The following is a 20,535-nucleotide window of genomic DNA, read 5'->3' on the forward strand; positions in this document are numbered from 1 at the left end:
CCCCTTGGTCTTGCAAACTTTATGTGACCCAGCACAAGGCAAGGCCTGGGCCAAGTAGTGGGAGTGGGTGGGTAGGGGAGCAGAGATGGGGGGAGGGGTATAGGAAACTTTCGGGATAGCATTTGAAATGTAAATAAAGAAAATAATAATAATAATAATAAAAGACTAGTTACAGGTAAGGTTTTTATCAGTCTCTTACTGTCTAAGGACAAGGACACACCCAGATATAGCAGCAGTGATCTATAAAGCAGACAATGTCAGTGAATGCTAATTTTCACTACAGCATCTCACACAAATGTGAAGACCCTTTAACTTTTTCACCCATCAGTATTCCTGTCCATCATGACACCTGAATGAGTCACCACGTGGAGAGCATCTTCTTGTTCAGGTTTGTTTGTGATTTCCTCATGTTTAGAACACCACAGTAACTTCTAAGTGACTCACATTAAGTGATGTCAATCTGTCCTGTAATCGTGGGACCTGTTTAGGTTCTCTTCAATCAAATCAACTGTTTTTCCAATCAAATTATAATGAATATTCTACTTCTCTTTATCAAAATCGCATCAAAAATTTGGTGCCTACTGTCAGGTGTGGTGGTCCATGCCTTTAATACCAGAACTGAGTAGGCAGAGATAGGTAGATCTATGTGAGTTTGAGACCATCCTGGTTGACATGGTGAGTTCCAAGACATCCAGGGCTATATATAGAGAGAGACCTATCTCAAAAAAGTGCCCCAACCAATCAATTTCACAAGATTACTGGTTCTTGCCTGACTCCCTTGCAGCTATGACAGTTGTTAAATGTTAACTTCTCAATTCCCATTTCTCTTCTTCATTTATAAGCCAACACTCTATTGTAGGAAACACCATTGCCTTTTAATTTCTATTACTTTGATTTATAGATAGTTTTGTGCTGTGGATTATGAACATTTGTGGCCATTATTGTATGTCCAAGTTGTCCATGTTAGCCCATTAGCACCCCTTCAAAAAAAAGCGTCTGTTCTTTTTTAATGGGTCCTAAAGCGAGCCTCTGGAATTTAAGGCTCAATTCTGTTTCTTTCTTGCCCAGCCATGTAACCAGGCTTTTATGCAAAGGCTAGAGTTCACATTTAAGAGTGTGTGTCACTGGGAGGTGGTGGCTCATGCCATTAATCTCATCTATCACTTGAGAGGCAGAGGCAAGTGGTTCGTGGAGTTTGAAGCCAGTTTAGTCTACAAAGTGAGTTCCAGGACAGCCAGAGCTACAGGCAAACCATTTTTAAAAACAAAACAAAAAAATCAGTGTGTATCCTCATGTCTAATATGTTATAGAGAACCGAACTAGATAGTAAACACACATCTACAGGGAAACTGTGACTTACCACAAATATACAATTTTAGTCTAAAGCACTGAGTTCACTCTAGCTTTCTAGTTTGCCCTTACTCTCCTCCTCCCCATCCCCATACCCCATCTAACAAAATTCTGACTCCTATGATCCTCAAAACACACATTTATTTTTCAAACTCAGAAAAAATGGTTAGAAGACTGACAATCTACATAACTATTGAAACACAAGTCCTTCAACATGAATTCAACAATTATTTACAGCTATTTCTGTCCTTAAATCATCAAATCATAATATTAATATTATGTCTCTCTCACCCCTTTGACTGTACTCACACTGTGATGATTAATCTTAAATTGATTGGACTAATAAACATGTACGAGATTAGCAAACCTCACCTCGATGGGTATCTATGAATGTGTTTGTAGAGCTCTAGACCTAAGTACTTTGACCTGAACAGCAGATTTATCCCTTCCTAGTATAATAAGCATCAGTGACAGGGAAAGGTGGGAGGAGGGACCTAGCTGTTGAAAATGGCTCACTGGAGACACGACTTGTCTGGAACCCTCCTATGTGCCCAGCACACCACTTCCTGTCCACCTTTGTATGAGTCAATTCAGCGCATTGTCTGTATAAAGACCATGAAATTGGGCTGGAGCGATGGCTCAGCAGTTAAGAGCATCAGCTGCCCTTCTGAAGGTCCTGAGTTCAAATCCTAGCAACCACATGGTGGCTCACAACCATCTGTAACGAGATCTGATGTCCTCTTGTGGAATGTCTGAAGACAGCTACAGTGTACTTACATATAATACATAAATAAATCTTTAAGAACAACAACAAAAAAGATCATGAAACCATGAGGCAGAATTAATTTCCTTCCTTCTAGTTACCCTCTCAGTAACCCGGCTCACAGCTATACAAAGTAACTCTCCCATCCATCATCCATTCTAAGTGGATTTCTGGTCTGTGTTTATGTTTGTGACAATCTCCTGTGTTTTACGTGGACAGCAAGGAGGTATTGATATTTTCTGCATGGTCGGGGACTGCATCTCTTCACTCCTGACAATTAGGTCCTATCGGGTCATGGACACCCTCTCACCCTCTTGTGCTTACATCTTGTGCTTACAAACTGTGGTGTAACATCTCTATGCTTCCATATTGTGGGGACTATGCATGATGGACAAATTCCAAGAAAGGCAACCTCTGGACTATTTCCTTGGTCCTAGATATTGCCAGCTTTCCCTATCAGCAGTGTATGAGAGGGACTGCTTCTCACAGGCTTGCCAAAGGACAGCATTCAAACTTGACCTCTAGTCAATTTGACATACAAGAAATAGCTCAGTGCAACTCATTTTCTTCAAGCCATGGCTGCCTTCCAACTCAGGGAATTGCTTGTTTCTGCAGCATCTTTTGCAGTTGGCCATTGTGTATACCAGGTAGCCAGTCCATGAGCTTCCAGGGATTCTCCAGGCTCCAGCTCCAATCGGGAGCACTAGCTGTGTCCAGCCTTACACAGGTTCTGGGGCTTTGAGCTCAGGTCTTATACTTGAATGGCAAGAGAGCCATCTACTCACAGTTCCACCATGATGGGTGAACTTGAATATTTTCTCATATGCCATTCTGTTTTTGTCTTTTCAAGGGTTTATTTTTACATGACTTTTCTATTAAGTTTGATCTTTCTTCTCTTGATTTGTATGAATTTGCATCACTGATATTGATACTTTCAGCTATCGGAAACATTTTCTACCAGTTTTCTGTCCTTTGGCTCTTATACGTTCTTCTATGAAGAATGGAAATAGGTTTTTGTTTTTTGGGGTTTTTTGTTTGTTTTTTTGTTTTGTTTTTGTTTTTTAGCTGAAGTAGATTTGAGACACAATTCAAAAGCACGTATCTACCTTCTAAGATCATAGAGTGACATACCTGTCTCTTGTGTGGTGTTCCTATGGATTTCCTGCTCACATGGAATTCTGACCCGCTTGTTTTTTACCTTGTTGTTTTCTTGTAGACAAGATCTAACTCATCACCCAGGCTGGCCTCATCCTCTGCAGTGCTGGGACCTCGCCTGCAGCACCATGCTCAGCTGTCCCCCTCTGCCATGTGATGTACAGTCTGTTTCCTCCCAAGTGGCCCTCCAGTTGTCACAGTGTCTTTTTGTTAAGAAAAGCAACCTTGCTCCTGGGCATGAATCTATTTTTATCATCCACTGAAACTCTCCTGGGTCTCTTTCTAGCTCCTCAGTTCCACGCCGCTGGTATGTCTCTCACTGTTGTAGCTGTACAGCTTTTCTATAGACACAACTCTTCCCACTTGGAGCTTCTGCAGCACATTCCCAGCGATTCATGTACTTATGTATAAATGTGCCTGGTTCTATAGAAGTGTTTATTCAGGCTGCCTTCAAATTATGAACTTAGGAGGAACTGGCATTTTATGCTAACCCATGCTAAGAAAAAAAAGGGCTTAAGTGCACCCCTGACTCACCTCCTCCATCAACCTTTTTTTCATTTGTCTGTAGCTGTGATATATTTAGGGTATTTTCCACGGAAGGGCCCCTATAGCTTTTAAAATGAAAATTAAGTTTGCCTAGTCATTTCTGCCACTTTTACTGTTTCAAGACAGATTCTTCTGTCAGTGTTTGAAGCACAGTCCGGAAGTTTTGATACACAGTGTTTTCCTTCAATGTTATTGATATACAGTATTTTCCTTCAGTGTTAGAATTCTGCATTTGGTTCATATCCCCCTTCTTCCTCTAGCAGCCGTCTAACACAGTTCTTCCCAGGTATTGGGGTACTTTTGTTCCAGTAGTTAAGAATCTCTAGTTTAGAACAGTATTGTTTATAACTTTCAGATATTTTAGATTTATTTTTATTTTATGTGTATGGGTGTTTGGTGTACATGTAAGTATGTGTACCACATGTATGTATGTGCCTGCCACATGCAGGCAGTGCCTGTGGAGCTAGAAGATTATCAGACTCTTGGAGCTAGAGTTAAAGATGGTTGTGAGCTGAGTTCAATGAGTCAGTACAGTGGAGCTGAGTTCGTGCAGTTCAGTGCAGGCCAGTAGAAGCAGTTGAAGCCAGAGAATAAGGAGGAGCTAGACTATTAGAGCAGATTGCTAGAGTTAGTTTGAGGTCAAGAAGAACAAAAAGTCAGATGCAGAGAGAAGCCAGTTTGAGTCAGTCAGGCTGGAGAAGAGTTTGAGCCAGAACAACTGAGTTAAACCAGCCAGCCAGAGTTCAGAAAGAACTAGAAAGGGTGAGCTTATTGAGGAATAAGTCTCAGAGATGACAATTACTTTGGGCAAATAACAGTTACTTTTACAGTGTGTGTGTGTGTGTGTGTGTGTGTGTGTGTGTGTGTGTGTGTGTGTGTGCATATGCACACGTACCACATCTTATATATGGAGATATATAAGATAATTTGTGGGAGTCAGCTCTCTTTTTCCCATGAGGTGTTGGGGCGCACTCACTCAGGTCATTAGGCTTGGTGGCAGGGACTTTTATATCTGCTGAGCCACCATACCAGTCAATTATTTGTAATTTTTTGTTCTATCAAAATTTATGTTTTCTTTCTGCCTTCATTCAAAATATTTTGTGAATGTTCCCCTGGAGTTGACAATGAGATTTATTACAAAGATATAGATGAAGCCATGAGAAGGGGCAGCTTGACCATGTCTGCTGATTCCTGCACACTCCAAGAATAAGGGAGTAGAAACAGGTCACGGGTTCCAGGCCAGGCTGGGCCCACAGAACCGCTGACATTCCACCAAGAAGCAAGAGCTGCAGAGAGCAGAGTGATGTGCAGAAGACAACTGCCACCTGCAAATGCACCCAGAGCCCAACAGCTGCCTCCACTGTTCAAACCAGGGCATGACTGCACCAAAGAAGAGACCCCACACACGTCCTGGGCTTCATGCACACCCCTCTTTCTCCAGGAAGACACCGCAACCAGATCAGAAGCACCCAACAGCATCACCTAACAGGACCAACCCTGCCTCACTCCAGACCTGAATATGGCATCAATTCTGTGCATCTCTATGCCTTCTAAAGTCCCTGAGCTCTCTCTGCGGGCCCAACCCTCAAGTCTATCCGAGCTCTCAAGTTGTCACAGCCACCAGCCCCTGCCAGAGCATCCTGTCTAGTGGTCCCTGACCACTGCATTTTCCACCTGTGCAAACACTGAGACCAAGCCGAACACGACCCACTAAGCACACACACAATGACCGTGGCTGAGGCTGAGCTAGGGCAGGCAAGACAGGACAGGGCACTCACTGCGTGTATGATGTCCAGCATGTTGTAGGCTTTGCTTGACTCCAAAGGGACAACTGTGTCCAGCTCAGGAACTAGACGGTCACTAGAAAAGAAGCAGATGGAGTGAGTGTAGAAACCACTGTCCTCCTGTGGGAGCTCAGGAGGAGACGAAGGAAACAGCACACTGACTGTGTAATGTGTCCTCACTGCCCGCCACCATGTCACTAAACAGACCTGAGTGCAATTCTAACATGTGTGAGTTGAGAAAAAGAGAGAGAGAGAGAGAGAGAGAGAGAGAGAGAGAGAGAGAGAGAGAGAGAGAGATTACTACTGATTATAGTTCTTCTGTTTGCCTTTGCTCTTCCAGAATGTATCGTATGCTGGAAACACAGCATGGTCTCTAAAGGACACTGTAGAGAACAGGACAAAGCCTGGGAACTCCCCTCTAACTTCCTGCAGCATCTAAGACAAAAAAGCCAAGAAACGGATGGGTCTCGTCCCCCAGCAGGCCAACCAGCCGCAGCCCCATTAAGCAGCAAAGCTGCAGGCCCGCGGGATGCAATCCCTGAAGACACGTCATACCTGTGCCGTGGCTCTTTCTCCGGCACAGTGGCGATATCAAGACAGAGCTTGTGTCCACTTCCCTGGAGAAGCCAGCAGCTTACGAGGTGGTCAGCAACGCACTGCCCACAGCCCGCCAGTGCACACAAACACATTTCCTTAAGGACATGCATGCTTTTACATCACTTAGGTTGTTCCTTATCAAGATTGGAAAAGATTGGAAATTCCATCTCCATGTTTAGACAACTCAAAAGTCTTAGCAAAATCTTGTGTGGTCTCTTCTGCCCCCAGAGTGACCCATTAGAGACTAGAGAAGTAAGGAAATCACCAACAACTGCTCCTGTCCCCAGATGCCCCCATCTTCACCACAGCTGGGACCTTGTGGACATACTCCACAACCTACTCCAAACTGACCCTGTCAGGACAGAGAGGCCCAGAAAGCCAGAGAATGGTAAGCCCACTACCACCCACCTGGGGTCATGGCACTCTCTGATGGGAGCTGGGTCCTGGCTGCTGAGAGGCAGGAAGTTGAAGAATTCACGCAGGTTACACAGAGCATCGACGTCATTGTCGAAAGCTCTGTGGGCCACACCTGAGAACACAGAGAGGATGAAAGGTCCAAGGTCTGATGTCACCAACAGATGATGTATGTAGATGCTCACGGGCTTCTCCAGTTTGGCTGCCACCAACCAAGCTGGCAGCTCTGTCCTCTGTCCTCGGTCCTGCCCAGGATGGGCACCCATACCCCTTGTCAGAGCCTATTCTTTGCCTTGTGGTGCTTCTCTGCCAGCCCATGCCCTCACGTTCTCTGCACAATAGGGGAAGATGCTCCATACTTCGCTGCTCTGTAAACAGTGAGACACGACTCTACACCAGCTCCCCCACAGCTGCTCACCGCCTCACTGAGAAAGGTACCTGGTACACAGTGGGGCTTACTAAAGGTGGAGGGAAAGGAGGCCCTGGTGAGGGGTCAAGTCTAGTTCTAGAAGTGTTTGGAAATAAAAACCAGTCAAGCAAGGGCCTAGCAGAACTCTTCCGGGCCTGCCTTACTCAGACCACCTGAGTAAGGTGGTGCCCCATAGTATCTCCATCTTCAGAGATGCCAGAGGGAGATGGGTGTGTGAAACCACACCAGTCACCCTCCCTGCTGTCCATCACGCAGCCAATCCCTCTTCAACCCCATGGCTTTGCATAAGCAATCGCCCATGCCCGGGTACGTCTCCCTTGACAGTCACAGGGAAGCCCTTTAAGCCCATTCATATAGCACCCTCATGGTAAGCCCTGCCCTTCCCATGGCTAAAACCTCATCAATCCAACATCTGGTGACCTGTTCTTTCCCACAGACCATTTTACTTCAGATGCACTACTTGATGTCGTCATATCGTATATTGCCTGCCATGTTGTCGCCAGAGTCACACTCCTAGCACCAAGCTCAATGCTTCACACACAGGCACTCGCTGACTCTCTGATAAATGAGAAAGGAGTATTCGCAACAAGACTGAACCCTATTATTCAAAAAAATCTTTATAAACTGGCACAGCATTCTGGAAGGCAGTCTGGCAGATCCTCAAAAAGATCAACAGCTCTTCCTCTCATACCTGGGCCTGTGCCAGCAAGAAATAAAACCGTCATACAAAAGCTCCCACGATAATGTTTATAAGGGGATATTATGTCATAAGCACAACATATATATGTTAGAAGACACAAATGTCTAACCATAATAAACAAGACATGACCTAGGTGTGGTCTCCATTACTGGGGAAAAAGAATGAAAAAAGTGAATGGTAGCTTACACCTGTAATCCTAGCACTCAAGAAGCTGAGGCAGGAGGATTAAGAATTCAAGGATAGCCAGGGAAACTTAGAGAGATCCTATCTCTAAAATAAGTAATTTCATTAATAGTTATACATCTATACATGAGACAATTATTCCATTGAAAGGAATGGAGTAATCATATGTGACAAAAGCTTGTCACCGACAAAGTTTAAAAATACACGACAAACTGGGTACAGTGGCACAAGACAATAATCCCAGCAAAGGAAAGACAGTTCCTGTAAGTGAGAGGCTGGTCTTATCTCCTTGTGAGTTCCATGGCAATCAGGAGACTCAGTGAGACACTGTCTCAAAACAAAAAATAAATGTAAAAAGTATACCAGTAAAAGAAACCAGTCACAAAAGACTAACGGCTTTTAAATTTGAAAATATAATTATATCACTTCCTCATACCTCCCCTCCTATGCCCATCCCCCTTCAAAAAATGTTTTCTGTGGAATCTAGACTTTCAAAAAACATATACCATGGCTTACTAAGATGGCTCAACAAGAAAAGCCACTTGTGACCAAATCAGACAATCTGAGCTTGATCCGACGGACCCACATGTAAAAGGAGAGAACCAATTCCCACCAGTTGTTCCCCAACCCCCACATGGATAATGCGGTGTCCCCTTTGTCACATTCATACAAAATGTAGTGCACACACACACACACACACACACACACACGACTGGCACGGCAGTTGACAAGAGATAGTCTGAGCAGAGAAAAAAAAAATCAATAAAGAGAGACAAGAGAGGGAAATGGAATAGATATGAACAAAGTACCCAGTAGACACACACAGAAAGGTAGACATGGAAACATTTGGTACAATAAATACACATTGTGAAAAAATTTAAATGACAGCATTGTTGTATGACCCCACTTATATGAACTGTCCAAAATTAGCAAATACACAGTTTGGTGATTTGGATGTGTTTGTCCTAGGAAGTGGCACAATTAAGTGTGGCCTTGTTGGAGTAGGTGTGTCACTGTGGGTGTGGTCTTTGAGACCCTCATCCTAGCTGCTTGGAAGCCAGTCTTCTCCTAGCAGCCTTCAGATGAAGATGTGGAACTCTCAGCTCCTTTTGAACAATGCCTTCCTGGATGTTGCCATGCTCCCACCTTGATGATAACGGACTGTACCTTTGACCCTGTAAGCCAGCCCCAAGTAAATGTTGTCTTTGTAAGGGTTAACCTTGGTCATGGCGTCTGTTCACATAAGTAAAACCCTAACTAAGACACCCAGAAATAAAGTTGGCTCACGACTGCATATACTTCCGGCAGCTAGAATCCTCAGTGTGCAGTAGTAGGGTGTGACTGAAATAACTTTTTCCTCAAAGCCAAAAGTAAAGGTCCCAAGATAGCATCCCAGAACGTTCCCTTGCAAGCTCTGCTGAAAGTGTATAAATCACACCTAGACTGACCACCAAGACAGTCCCAATGTCACTTTACAGACAATGAGAGGCTGTAGAGAATTGCTAGCCTGGCACATGAGCAGCCCAGGGGTATGGGTGTGGGATATTAATTAGTAATAGCCTCCCACTTAAGTCTGAGACTGCGGTCTGCCTACCACTTCTGTGGATGTAAATCAGTCTTCCTGGGTAAGCGCTGTCGGTGAAGTGGTAGTTTTTAAAAATAAATTTCACCACTCTGCACGGCAATGCCGCCTTCTCACCTGTGGAGAGAAGGAGGGTCAGGTTCACGCCTCTCACCTGACACAGTGGTGTGGGTCTTGGCGCCACCCAGCTGCTCCTGAGTGACATCCTCATTGGTAACAGACTTCACAACTTCAGGGCCAGTGATAAACAGGTAGGACGTGTCCTGAAATCAGATGTCCACAGTGTCAAAATCAAGTTACCATAGCTACTCAGAGCTCATGCGCTGAGACCGCAAAGGTAGGGGAGGAGACAGAGGAGAGTGGCCGGAAGTGGCTAGGAGTCTGGATACCCACAGGCTGAAGACTTGCTTTCTGTGCCACACGGTGATGGTTTAAATGAGAAGGGCCCCCAGAGACTCACAGATTTAAATACTTGGTCACCAGAGAGTAGCACTGTTTGAAAGGATTAGGAGGTGTGGCTTTGTTGGAGGAAACGTGTCCCAGGGAGTGAGCTCTGAGGATTCAAAAGCCCTTGCTGAGGCCAGAGTCTCTCTCTTCCTACTGTCTGTGGATCGCGATGTAGCTGATGTAGCTCCGTCTCCAGCACCGTGTCTGGATGTTGCCGTGCTCCCTGGATAATGACCACGGACTAAATCCCTGACACTGTAAGCAAGCCCTAACTAAATGCTTTCTTTTATAAGAGTTGCTGTGGTCACGGCGTCTCTTCACAGCAACAGAATACTGACTAAGACGCACGCTATTCTCAGAAGAACACGGCTGTCTGCTTTAGTCTCAGAACATTAACCTGCAGTGTGGCAAACCTAGGGTCACAGGTCGCCCTGACTTGGAGTTCATATACTTATTTTATAGCTCTTCTCGGGATTCTATCATTAAAACCTTTAAAAACTCCTACAAGATCACACTTCCATGAAGAAACTGAGGCACAAAGATGGTGCACAGTGAACTACCTTAAGTGAGACTGTTTCTGTAAAAACCCATTAGCCAGTGTTCAGGTATGACTGAGAGGGGAGCAGGGGAAGGAAGGGAAGGGGGAGAGACAGAAACAGACAGACAGCTGACTGAGAGGCTGAGATGGTAACTGGTTATGAAGTCCACACTGACCTCAAACTCCAGATCCCCCTGCCTCTGCCTCACAAGTGCTAGGATTACAGGTGCGCACCACCACGCCAGACTTTACTATGCAGCTTCTACTTTATGTAAGACGTTTATGCAAAAGTGGACGCAATGGAAAATAAGTCTATATTTCTGATTTCCAAATCTCCAAACTCCATCCTGAAAAGTGGCCACTTCAGGCTCTCATCTGTCTTTCCAGAGACATTCGATATGTTAAACATCTTTTCTCTTACAAACATTTTTCTTTTGACACAATTCTTTGTAGCCATGTCCTACATTCAAATTCAACCAAATTTTTCTTATTTTTAAAAACAAATATATAATATCTTAAGAATCCATGAATACTGTAGATTTTCCATAACTAATTGCCACAGTTTGGCATAATTTAAGTGACCACTCAAATTTTTAGTCTCTTACTAAATAAGCAAACCTGCAGTAAATCCCCTATCTAAATCATCAGTTCGTATTATTCTGTCTGTGTTGTTAATGGATGGTGTGTGTGCATGTATGAATGTGTGTGTGTGTGTGTGTGTGTGTGTGTGTGTGTTAGTTCTCTCCACTGACACTGACAAACTAAGAAGAAAGACTAGCCTGATACTACCACTTTAAATGTCTGGGGGTTTTGTTGTTGTTGTTGTTTGCTGCTATTTTATGTTTAAAGTTCTCTAGGTTATAAGTTCTGATAAATTTAGAAAGACCAAGCTAGGCATGGTAGTATATGCCTTTAAGCCCAGCCCTTGAGCCAGAGACAAGGGTAATCTCTATGAGTTTAAGGCCAGTCTGGTCTACATAGTGAGTTCCAGGAAAGCCAAGGGCTAGGTTACATAGTAAGACTCTGTCTCAAAATAAAATAAAATAAAATAAATACCAAAATTAAATATTTAAAAGGAGAACACTTCAGTTTTCAGACTGAATACTCCCACCTGCAGCTACATTTAAATTGATTATTAATTATTTTTGTTTGTTTATTGAGATGGGGTTTCTCTGTTTAGCCCTGGCTGTCCTGAAACTCGCTCTGTAGACCAGGCTGGCCTTAAACTCACAAGAGATCTGTCTGCCTCTGCCTCTGCCTCCTGAGTGCTGGGATTAAAGTCCTGCATCACCACAGCCCACTTGGTATAGGCTTTAGAGCAGTTGATCACCCCAATCTATCCAGGGATGCCCACACATTAGGAAGAGCAAGTACTGTGTCAGCTTGATCCTGCTTGATCACGAGGCCAATGGCCATGCACCAGTGATCTCATTAATACAGATATCCGAGGTTGAGCCTTTAAAGTCAAACGTTGCTTCTTACAGTATACCCAAGGGACAATGAAAAGACACCAATAGATAGACCATTCACTTAAAGCTGCAATTATGAGTTAACGTGTAAAGATCATTAGCTCTCTGAGAACGTTTTCCTGTTATTGTTTATCAAGATGTTCCTCATTAAAATTCATCAACAGCTCTAAGGCTCTTGCTGGAATATGAATTTACCCAGGATCTGGGAGATAACAGAAAGACATGCAATGTTACAATGTGTCTGTCTGTCTGTGTGTCTGTGTGACTTCTATGTTGTGTCCTTGTTTAGAATCATACCAGTAAGGCCTTTCCCACTATATACACACTGATTTGTAAGTAATAATAGAATATTATTGATAATAATTTTAAAAAGAAAAGAACTAGCCAGGCAGTGGTGGCGCATACCTTTAATCCCAGCACTTGGGAGGCAGAGGCAGGCGGATTTCTGAGTTCAAGGCCAGCCTGGTCTACAGAGTGAGTTCTAGGACAGCCAGCACTATACAGAGAAACCCTGTCTAAAAAGGAAAAGAGAAGAAAGCTGGAGATGGAGATCTGTGGATACATGCACACTAAGGCAATCATGTTTGCTTACCAAACTTTGGGGGAAAATCTCCCATTTACCATCTTATGCCTCTGCATAATTTGTCATGCACATGATTAAAATCAAATTCATTATCAGAGGTATATGCCTTCTGAAAGTGGAACTATATTTGTTAATTAAAACAGAAAACCAGGCAATGGAGAGATGGTTAGGTGGTTAAGAGCACAGTTCTAGGGTAGCTGCTGCCCTCTTCTGGCCACCCTAAGTACTACATGCATGCTGTGCACAGACATACATGCAAGTTAAACTATACACACATAGAAAATAAAATAAACCTTCTTAAAAGTTTTTTAAAATAAAGAACCACCCAAACTATACCCCTTAGGAAACACACTCCTCCTTCCCTTGAACCCCATAAAAGCCCAAACAATTATGGAGGTCTTCAGTACATTCACTCCCACAATCCGCTGTCAATCTTAACAGTGTATTTCTGGTCTGTATCTTTGCTTTACTTTGAGTGATGTTACATTAATATTTTGTGAGCCCTTATTTTATTCTTGCATAAGAAGCTATGAACCTTGAAACAGCAGCTAAAACCTCAATTACCAGTAACACCGTGATTCAAAGATTGTCTTGTTTTGTTTTCGAGACAGGGTTTCTCTGTGTAGCCCTGGCTGTCCTGGAACTCATTTTGTAGACCAGGATGGTCTCGAACTCAGAAATCTGCCTGCCTCTGCCTTCCAAGTGCTGGGATTAAAGGTGTGCACCGCCACTGCCCAGCGAATTCAAAGATCTTAAATTTGCAAACAGCCTGGACTTCAAGGCAAGAAGCTGTCTTTATGGGGCTGGAGTGTTGAGGTTTGGTCTTTTACTATGCATTATAACACTAAGTACCGCCCCCAAGACCTGGTTGCCCCAGAAATGAGAGTCCCCACTTAAACCCAAGTGATGCTATGTGGCCTTGCATCTCAAGTTATTTCTGATTGGTGAATAAAGACACCGACAACCAATAGTGGGGCAGAAGAGACATAGGTGGGGTCTAGGGTTCCCTGGCTTAGGGTTGGAGGAGAACCACAAAGGGTGGGGCCCGGAGGGAGGAGAGAGAAGCCATGAAAAGCAGCCAAGAAAGCAGGCCAATTGGAGTTAAGAGCAGCTCAGATGAAACACAGCAAATAATAACTCAGAGTTATCGATAGGAAAATTGATCTTAACAGCTGGGTAGGTATCTGCCCAGCTCTAGTGCTGATTAAGGCTTATTGTAAATAATAAAAAGTTATGTGTCTTTTATCTGGGAACTAAATGATCTAAGGTGGAGTAGGAACTCCAGATTGAGAATAAAAATTTCTAAAACACTGGAGAGACGGCTCAGCCGTTAAAATCACTGGCTGCTATTTCATTGTACCTGGGTTTGGGTCCCAGTGCCCATGTGGGGCAGCTCACAACCATCTGTAACTCCGAATCTAGGGGATCTGATACCCTCTTCTGGTATCTGAGAGCAATGCGCAGACATACATACAGCAAATAAACAAAAAAGCCAAACAAACAAAAAATAAACAAAAAGCTCTCTTTTAAATTTTTTGTTGTAAAGAATTTTAAAACACACCGATAAGATTCAATTACATATATTATTTTTTAAAATTCCCACTTTGAAGGTATGGAGAAAGATTTATCTGGCCAACAATTGCCAAAAGAATTAGATGTACTGATTTTAGGCAAAATTTACTTTAAATTACAGGAAAGAATAGTGAGAATAGCAGGTGCGGGGGACATACAAAGTGGGGACGTTAAGTGTCGGGGACATAAAAAGTAGAGGACATACAGAGTAGGGGATATATATGGGGGACACAATGAGTGAGGGACATAAAGAGAATGAAGGGAAACAAACAGTAGGGGATTGTGATGGTGTGAATTTTATTTTATGTGTATAATTTCTGTGCTGAATGTACACCTGCATGCCAGAAGAGGGCACCAGATCCTTTTATAGATGGTTGTGAGCCACCATGTGGTTACTGGGAATTGAACCAAGGACCTCTGGAAGAGCAGCCAATGCTCTTAACCGCTGAGCCACCTCTTCAGCCTTGTGATGGTGTGTATGTGCTCGGCCTAGGGAGCAGCACTATTAGAAGGTATGGCCCTGTTGGAGTAGGTGTGTCACTGTGGATATGAGCTCAAGACCCTCATCCTAGCTGCCGGGAAGTCAGTCTTCCACTAGCAGCCTTTGGATGAAGATGTAGAACTCTCAGCCCCTCCTACACCATTGCTGCCTGCTGGCTGCCATGTTCCCACCTTGATGATAATGGACTAAACCTCTGAACCTGTAAGCCAGCCCCAATTAAATGTTGTCCTTATAAGAGTTGCCTTGGTCATGATGTATGTGCACAGCAGTAAAGCCCTAACTAAGACAGGGACATAAAGAGTAGGGGACATAATGAGTGGGGTGGGGGCATAGAGAATGGGAGCATAACAAGTGGGGGAACATAACAAGTGGGGGGCATAAAGAGAGTGGGGGTCTGAGCTGAAAGTACTCAGGGTATGGACTTTGAAATGTATAAAGAGTACTTGTGAGCAGGGACTCGGGGAGGCTGGAGGCCGACCTGGGCTTTGCTCTGCAGCCACAGGTATATTTCAGTGGAGTCATATGTCCCTTCTGTCAGAAGAGAAATGACCTCTTGGGGCAGACTGGAACTTGTTTCACGAGTTCCTGAGGAGTGCTGGCCTTTATCTAACCACCAGAAATCTTCCTATGGTCCGGTCTGGGATCATTTCTAAACATCTCAGGTCTAGCCTGAGACCTTGAGACTAACAGGGACCAGGCAGAGACTAGTCAGCCAGAGAGGGTGGTGACTGTTGAGAGGATAAAGTACTTGAAGACAGTAACCCCCAAAGTACGATGGGACCCCAAGGGCACAGCTTCCTCCTCAAAAGCTGACACGCCACCCCACAGGTCAGGGAGAAGCTATTGGGCAGCTAGTTTCTAAGTCTTAAACTGCTCAGGGTAGCCCCAGCAGCAACCAGGACGGTGTGCAGCTTCCACGCTAGATACACAGAGTGGGGACCCCTTAACCAGGAGCTGTGAAAACTTCCCCGATTTGGACACTACAGTGCATGAGGTGGGGTTCCTCCACACTAGCATCCCCTCAGCAGCCACTCATAATGAACACCGAAGCTGCCCTAATACACGCTTGGACTCAGGGCGCACATTTGCTGAAGATCCCTAAAGTCCCCCCCCACCCCCCATGGTAGCTATAGTGTAGTGTTCTGAAGTAAGGGTTTTCAAGCTACAAGGGCTAAGAGAGCGGCAGAATGTGGTAGCAGGAAAGGTGACTCTCTGAGATGGCACCGATCAGGAACCGCAACAGCAAGCAGCTCTAGAAGGGAAAGTAACTGTAGAGGCTACAAAGAGCCGAGGGGAGGAGGCAGCTGAGGAAGACACCCGAGGAGCTACCTGGATATCTCCAAGAGTGTGGGGTGATAAAGGGAGTGAGAATTTGTCTTCAGATATGCCAAAGAACAGCAGTGTTTCAACAATGCTTTGCACTCTGATTAGAAGCAACTGCTAAACCTTAAAGCACAGAGAGAAGGGGAAAGAGGAAACACAAGCTGAGGCGGCCCAGCGACTGGAAATAAATGGCCCAGCGCCTGAAACACACCTCTAGTCCTGCAGCCTCGCATTCCCGCCAAACTGAATAAACCACCAGGCAAAACAAACAGAACAAGTCTGACCCAGGAGGACCAAGGACTTCAAAAAGACCCCCACACTGAGCTGGTCCCTAGGCACCAAACCAAGACCAGATCCGAAGTCATCCTACAATACCAGGCAATAAAAACAGAGGCTGGGCAGCTCTGTCAGCCTGTGGGGAAGACTGCTGGATCATAGGTTCCTGTCAGAAAAAATATCCATCATGGAAAATTATTCTGAAGTTTTATACCACCACAATATCTAGAATAATTCCCACAGAGGAATACTTAATCGACAGGATCTTCCCTCTGGGCTAAAATTCGCATTCTGATAGATGGCTCGTCTGGCCTCTGTCACAAACACCAAAAGCAAAGTACCTAGACATCTGTTTTATAAATTTCAAAATACTTGAAAAACTCTGTCAACAGTCTGGTGCTGTCCCTTTCTCGGGCTGCGACTGACATTCTAAGATAATAAAATGACCTATAGGCCTAGCAGAAATGAAGACAATCTAAACAGGTCCGTGAATCTCTCAATATATTGGTCTAAAGAAACAATGGACCCTAAAGAAATGAGAATTTCCCCGGGAATCTCATCTGGAGAAGGAACGGCCACCAGCTAGAGGGGAACGTGTCTCCCTAGATGACCTCACAGGTTCTTCCAGAACTGTCAGACTGAGGCTGGAGGAGGATGTGACTGTGGTAGGTGGGACCACACCACATTAGAAGCATACATCCCTCTGTTTAAACTTTAGTCTCCCTTCAGGACTGACGACTGACTTCGGGGTTCCCTTGATCTCCTTGTCCCCTTTCCAAATGTGGACAGTGAGCACCTTCTGCTTTCCACTAATTTGACTCTTTAATTTCTACTGAGGATGGTGACAGGACATGCCTGGGGTAACAGGCTGTGTGTGACCCACACTTTGACAACAATCTTACAATGGTAAGGACTTCAGTTACAGCATTTTTTCATAAACATACAAATGTTGCGAAAGTGCCTTGCAGGATTAATGCTTTCCCCGTCTTTTATCAGACCTAGGAGCCCTGTTCTAAGCTACTGGAGATTTTATTTAAGGAAGCTGTACATTTACACTGAGGGAGCTTGAGGCTAGACCCGTCGGCAGGAGACTGTGGCCCCTGGGGTCTGGGAATTGATCCCAGTCTAGTGATGCTCCCACATGGGAACCCACAGTCAGCTTTATGTTTCCAATAACGCTGAAATAAACTTCAGAATACTTTCCTGGAATTCTTAGATTTATATGTAAAATGGATTTATTTACATTGGATGACTCTAAGAAATCAGTTCTGGCTTTAACTTGTAACCATCTTGTGAAATATGTGTTTTCTTTTTAAAAGTTTTATTTTAATTACATTTATGTATTTTATGTCCAGTCCCAGGGGATCTGACGTCTTCTTTTAGCATCAGTGGGCACTGAACCCACACAGTACACACGTACATGCAGACCACATGTACCACATGTACCTCTTACACAATAAAATAAATATAAATCTTTTGTTTGTTTGTTTGTTTGTTTTTCTTTCTTTTTTTTTTAAAGATTTATTTATTTATTATATGTAAGTACACTGTAGTTGTTTTCCAACACTCCAGAAGAGGGCATCAGATCTTGTTATGGATGGTTGTGAGCCACCATATGGTTGCTGGGATTTGAACTCTGGACCTTCGGAAGAACAGTCGGGTGCTCTTACCCACTGAGCCATCTCACCAGCCCTGTTTGTTTGTTTTTCGAGACAGGGTTTCTCTGTGTAGCCCTGGCTGTCCTGGAACTCACTCTGTAGACCAGGATGGCCTCGAACTCAGAAATCCGCCTGCCTCTGCCTCCCAAGTGCTGGGATTAAGGGCACGTACCACCACGACTGGCTATAAATATAAATCTTAAAACATGCTAAATATATAGTAGTCAAGACAGCGATTGCATTGCCCCCAAACCAATGAAACCAACCAACCCTAGAGTCTAGGGACAAGCTCACGACGTCAACGGATCTTAGACAAGGAAAGAGAGCTCGGGTGCAGAGTGTTTGTCTGGCTTAAGGTGAGGGGTTGTGGAGTGTGCATGCCTGGGCTAGACCCTGGGTTCAATCCCTGGGTCCAATCCCTGGGGATGCATGGTGAGGTTCCTACTTTGGAAGACAGTCTCACAGCTTCTTCTAAAACTAAAGCTGTATTCAACACCTGATTCTGCAGGGCATCCTTGGGCATTTACCCAAGCCATCTGATGATGCCCATCCACAATGCACACAAGACCCAGACGGCTATAGCAGTATTGCTGAAACTTAGAAGGAACCAAGAAGTTCTTTGGCAAGTAAAGAGAAAAACTAATCCCTGAAGGATATAGATAACGAGATAGTATTTGGTACTAAGACACAAACTACCATGCCAGGAAAGTAAGGAACCTTAAATGTGTAAGACTAAGTTAGGGAAGGAAGCCAGTCTGAAGAGACTCCATACAGTCAGTAATGAGGCGATTCCAACTACATTATATTCCAGAAAAGATAAAACATACACACAGGGGAAAGAGATGGCTCAGGGCTCACACATACTGACTGCTCTTATACAGGATTTGGGTTCAGTTCCCAATACCCACACAGCAGCTCATAGCCATCTGTAATTCCAGTGCCCGGGGGACCTGACACAGTCTTCTGGCCTCCACTGGCACCAAGCACACAGATGGTGCATACACACATATACAGGCAAAACACCCATACACATAAAATAATTATAATTAAAAAAATACAGGCTGGGCTGGAGAGATGGCTCAGTGGTTAAGAGTGCTGACTGCTCTTCCAGAGGTCCTGAGTTCAATTCCCAACAACCACATGGTGGCTCACAACCATCTGTAATGAGATCTGATGCCCTCTTCTGAAGAGAGCAATCGTGTTCTCACATACATGAAATAAATAAATCTTTAAAAAAAATACAGGCTGGGGAAGGAGTAGGGTCATTATTTCTTATCATGTGAGAGAAAAGGAGAGAGAGGGACCTGGCGGACATGCACCATGACACTTGTGCGTGGAGGTCTGAGACAGCTATGGGAGTCACTTCTCTGCTTTCACGGGGGTTCCGAGGATCAAACTCAGGCCTGCAAGGCAAGTGGTGTACCCACTGAGCCACCTTGCCAGCCTGGCACTGAGGCCCTGCTGCTGGGATTGCAACAAGCACCACTGTGCCCAGGGTAAGCACAAGTGGGTTAGGAAGAACCTAGGCTCTTCCGACAGCCACGTATGCAGCCATTGAGGGTTGCATTAGAAACATCAGTGGGTGCAGAGGAGATCTGAGTGGTCCCGAAGGGTCTCTCCAAAGGGTGTAATAAGTGATGGAAAACCAGATAAACCTTAGCTCCCAAACCAGCATCACAAGGGGCAGACGGTAGTCACTACACAACACTGCACAACGAATGACAACTGAAGAATTTGGGGGGTGGGGTGGGCTGGGGGCCAGGGGAACTAAACCTAAAGCTACCTGAAGAAAAGAGCTAGAAAAACAAAGGAAACAAACCACAAACACAGTAAAACTAAGGGCTAGAGGCTGAAAACATCAACGCGATTAACACACTTTTTTGTTTTGTCTTGTCTGATTTGTTTTTGAGACAGGGGCATGGCACATCACATTGCTCTGTGCAGTTCAATGTTTTCTGTGCCCAGCAGGCTGCTGCTGAAGTTGCCGTAATCCTCCTGTCTCAGCATCCTGAGTTCTGAGATTACAGTGTGAGCTACCACAACTGGAAGCTACACTTAAGTCAGTTGTCCATGCCATCTAAAGCAACAAGCAGAGTCAATGTGTCCCCAAGCTACGCCCCAATGAGGGTGTTAAAAGCAGAAACAGAAAACCCAGCCTAAAACTGACATAGAACCATCACAGATCTGCAGATGGCCAAAATAATCAGACAAAACACAAAGTTTGCGGTCTCACTATTATTATTATTATTATTATTATTATTATTATTATTATTATTATTATTATATTTTTATTTTTAAGTTTTCAAGACAGGGTTTCCCTGTACAGCCCTGGTTTTCCTGGAATTTGCTCTGTAGACAGGGCTTGAACTCAGAGAGCCACCTGCCTCTCTGCCTCCCAAGCAATGGAATTAAATGTGTGCATCACAACACCTGGCCCACACTTTTTGATTTCAAAATTTATTCTAGCTTAATGGTAAGCAAAACAGTATACGCCAGTGAGGGAGAGCAGCTAGCCCAGAAATAAACCCTCATCTATTCAGTCAGATGTTCTCTGACGAGGGTGACTATGTTGCCAATCAGCTGGCTGAGGTCCTTTCGCTCTGCCCACATAGAAATCATGGCAGGAGCTGGGTGTGGTGGCGCACACCTTTAATCCCAGCACT

At 44.4% G+C, this 20,535-nt stretch overlaps 1 protein-coding gene across 2 annotated transcripts in view; it reads right to left on the reverse strand.

The window, feature by feature from the left end:
- The window catches only part of Pccb (propionyl-CoA carboxylase subunit beta), a 53,363-nt gene that overhangs the window by 9,231 nt on the left and 23,597 nt on the right, over positions 1-20,535 (reverse strand). For both annotated transcript variants that reach the window (XM_021206031.2, XM_029543449.1), the window contains exons 7-9: positions 9,659-9,767; positions 6,604-6,724; positions 5,593-5,674 (exon numbers count right to left, since the gene is read on the reverse strand). In XM_021206031.2, coding sequence (XP_021061690.1) covers positions 5,593-5,674; positions 6,604-6,724; positions 9,659-9,767 — 312 coding nt within the window. The remainder of the gene's footprint in view (positions 1-5,592; positions 5,675-6,603; positions 6,725-9,658; positions 9,768-20,535) is intronic.

The sequence above is a fragment of the Mus pahari genome, chromosome 10 (assembly GCF_900095145.1).
Source record: "Mus pahari chromosome 10, PAHARI_EIJ_v1.1, whole genome shotgun sequence".
Lineage (NCBI taxonomy): Eukaryota > Metazoa > Chordata > Mammalia > Rodentia > Muridae > Mus > Mus pahari.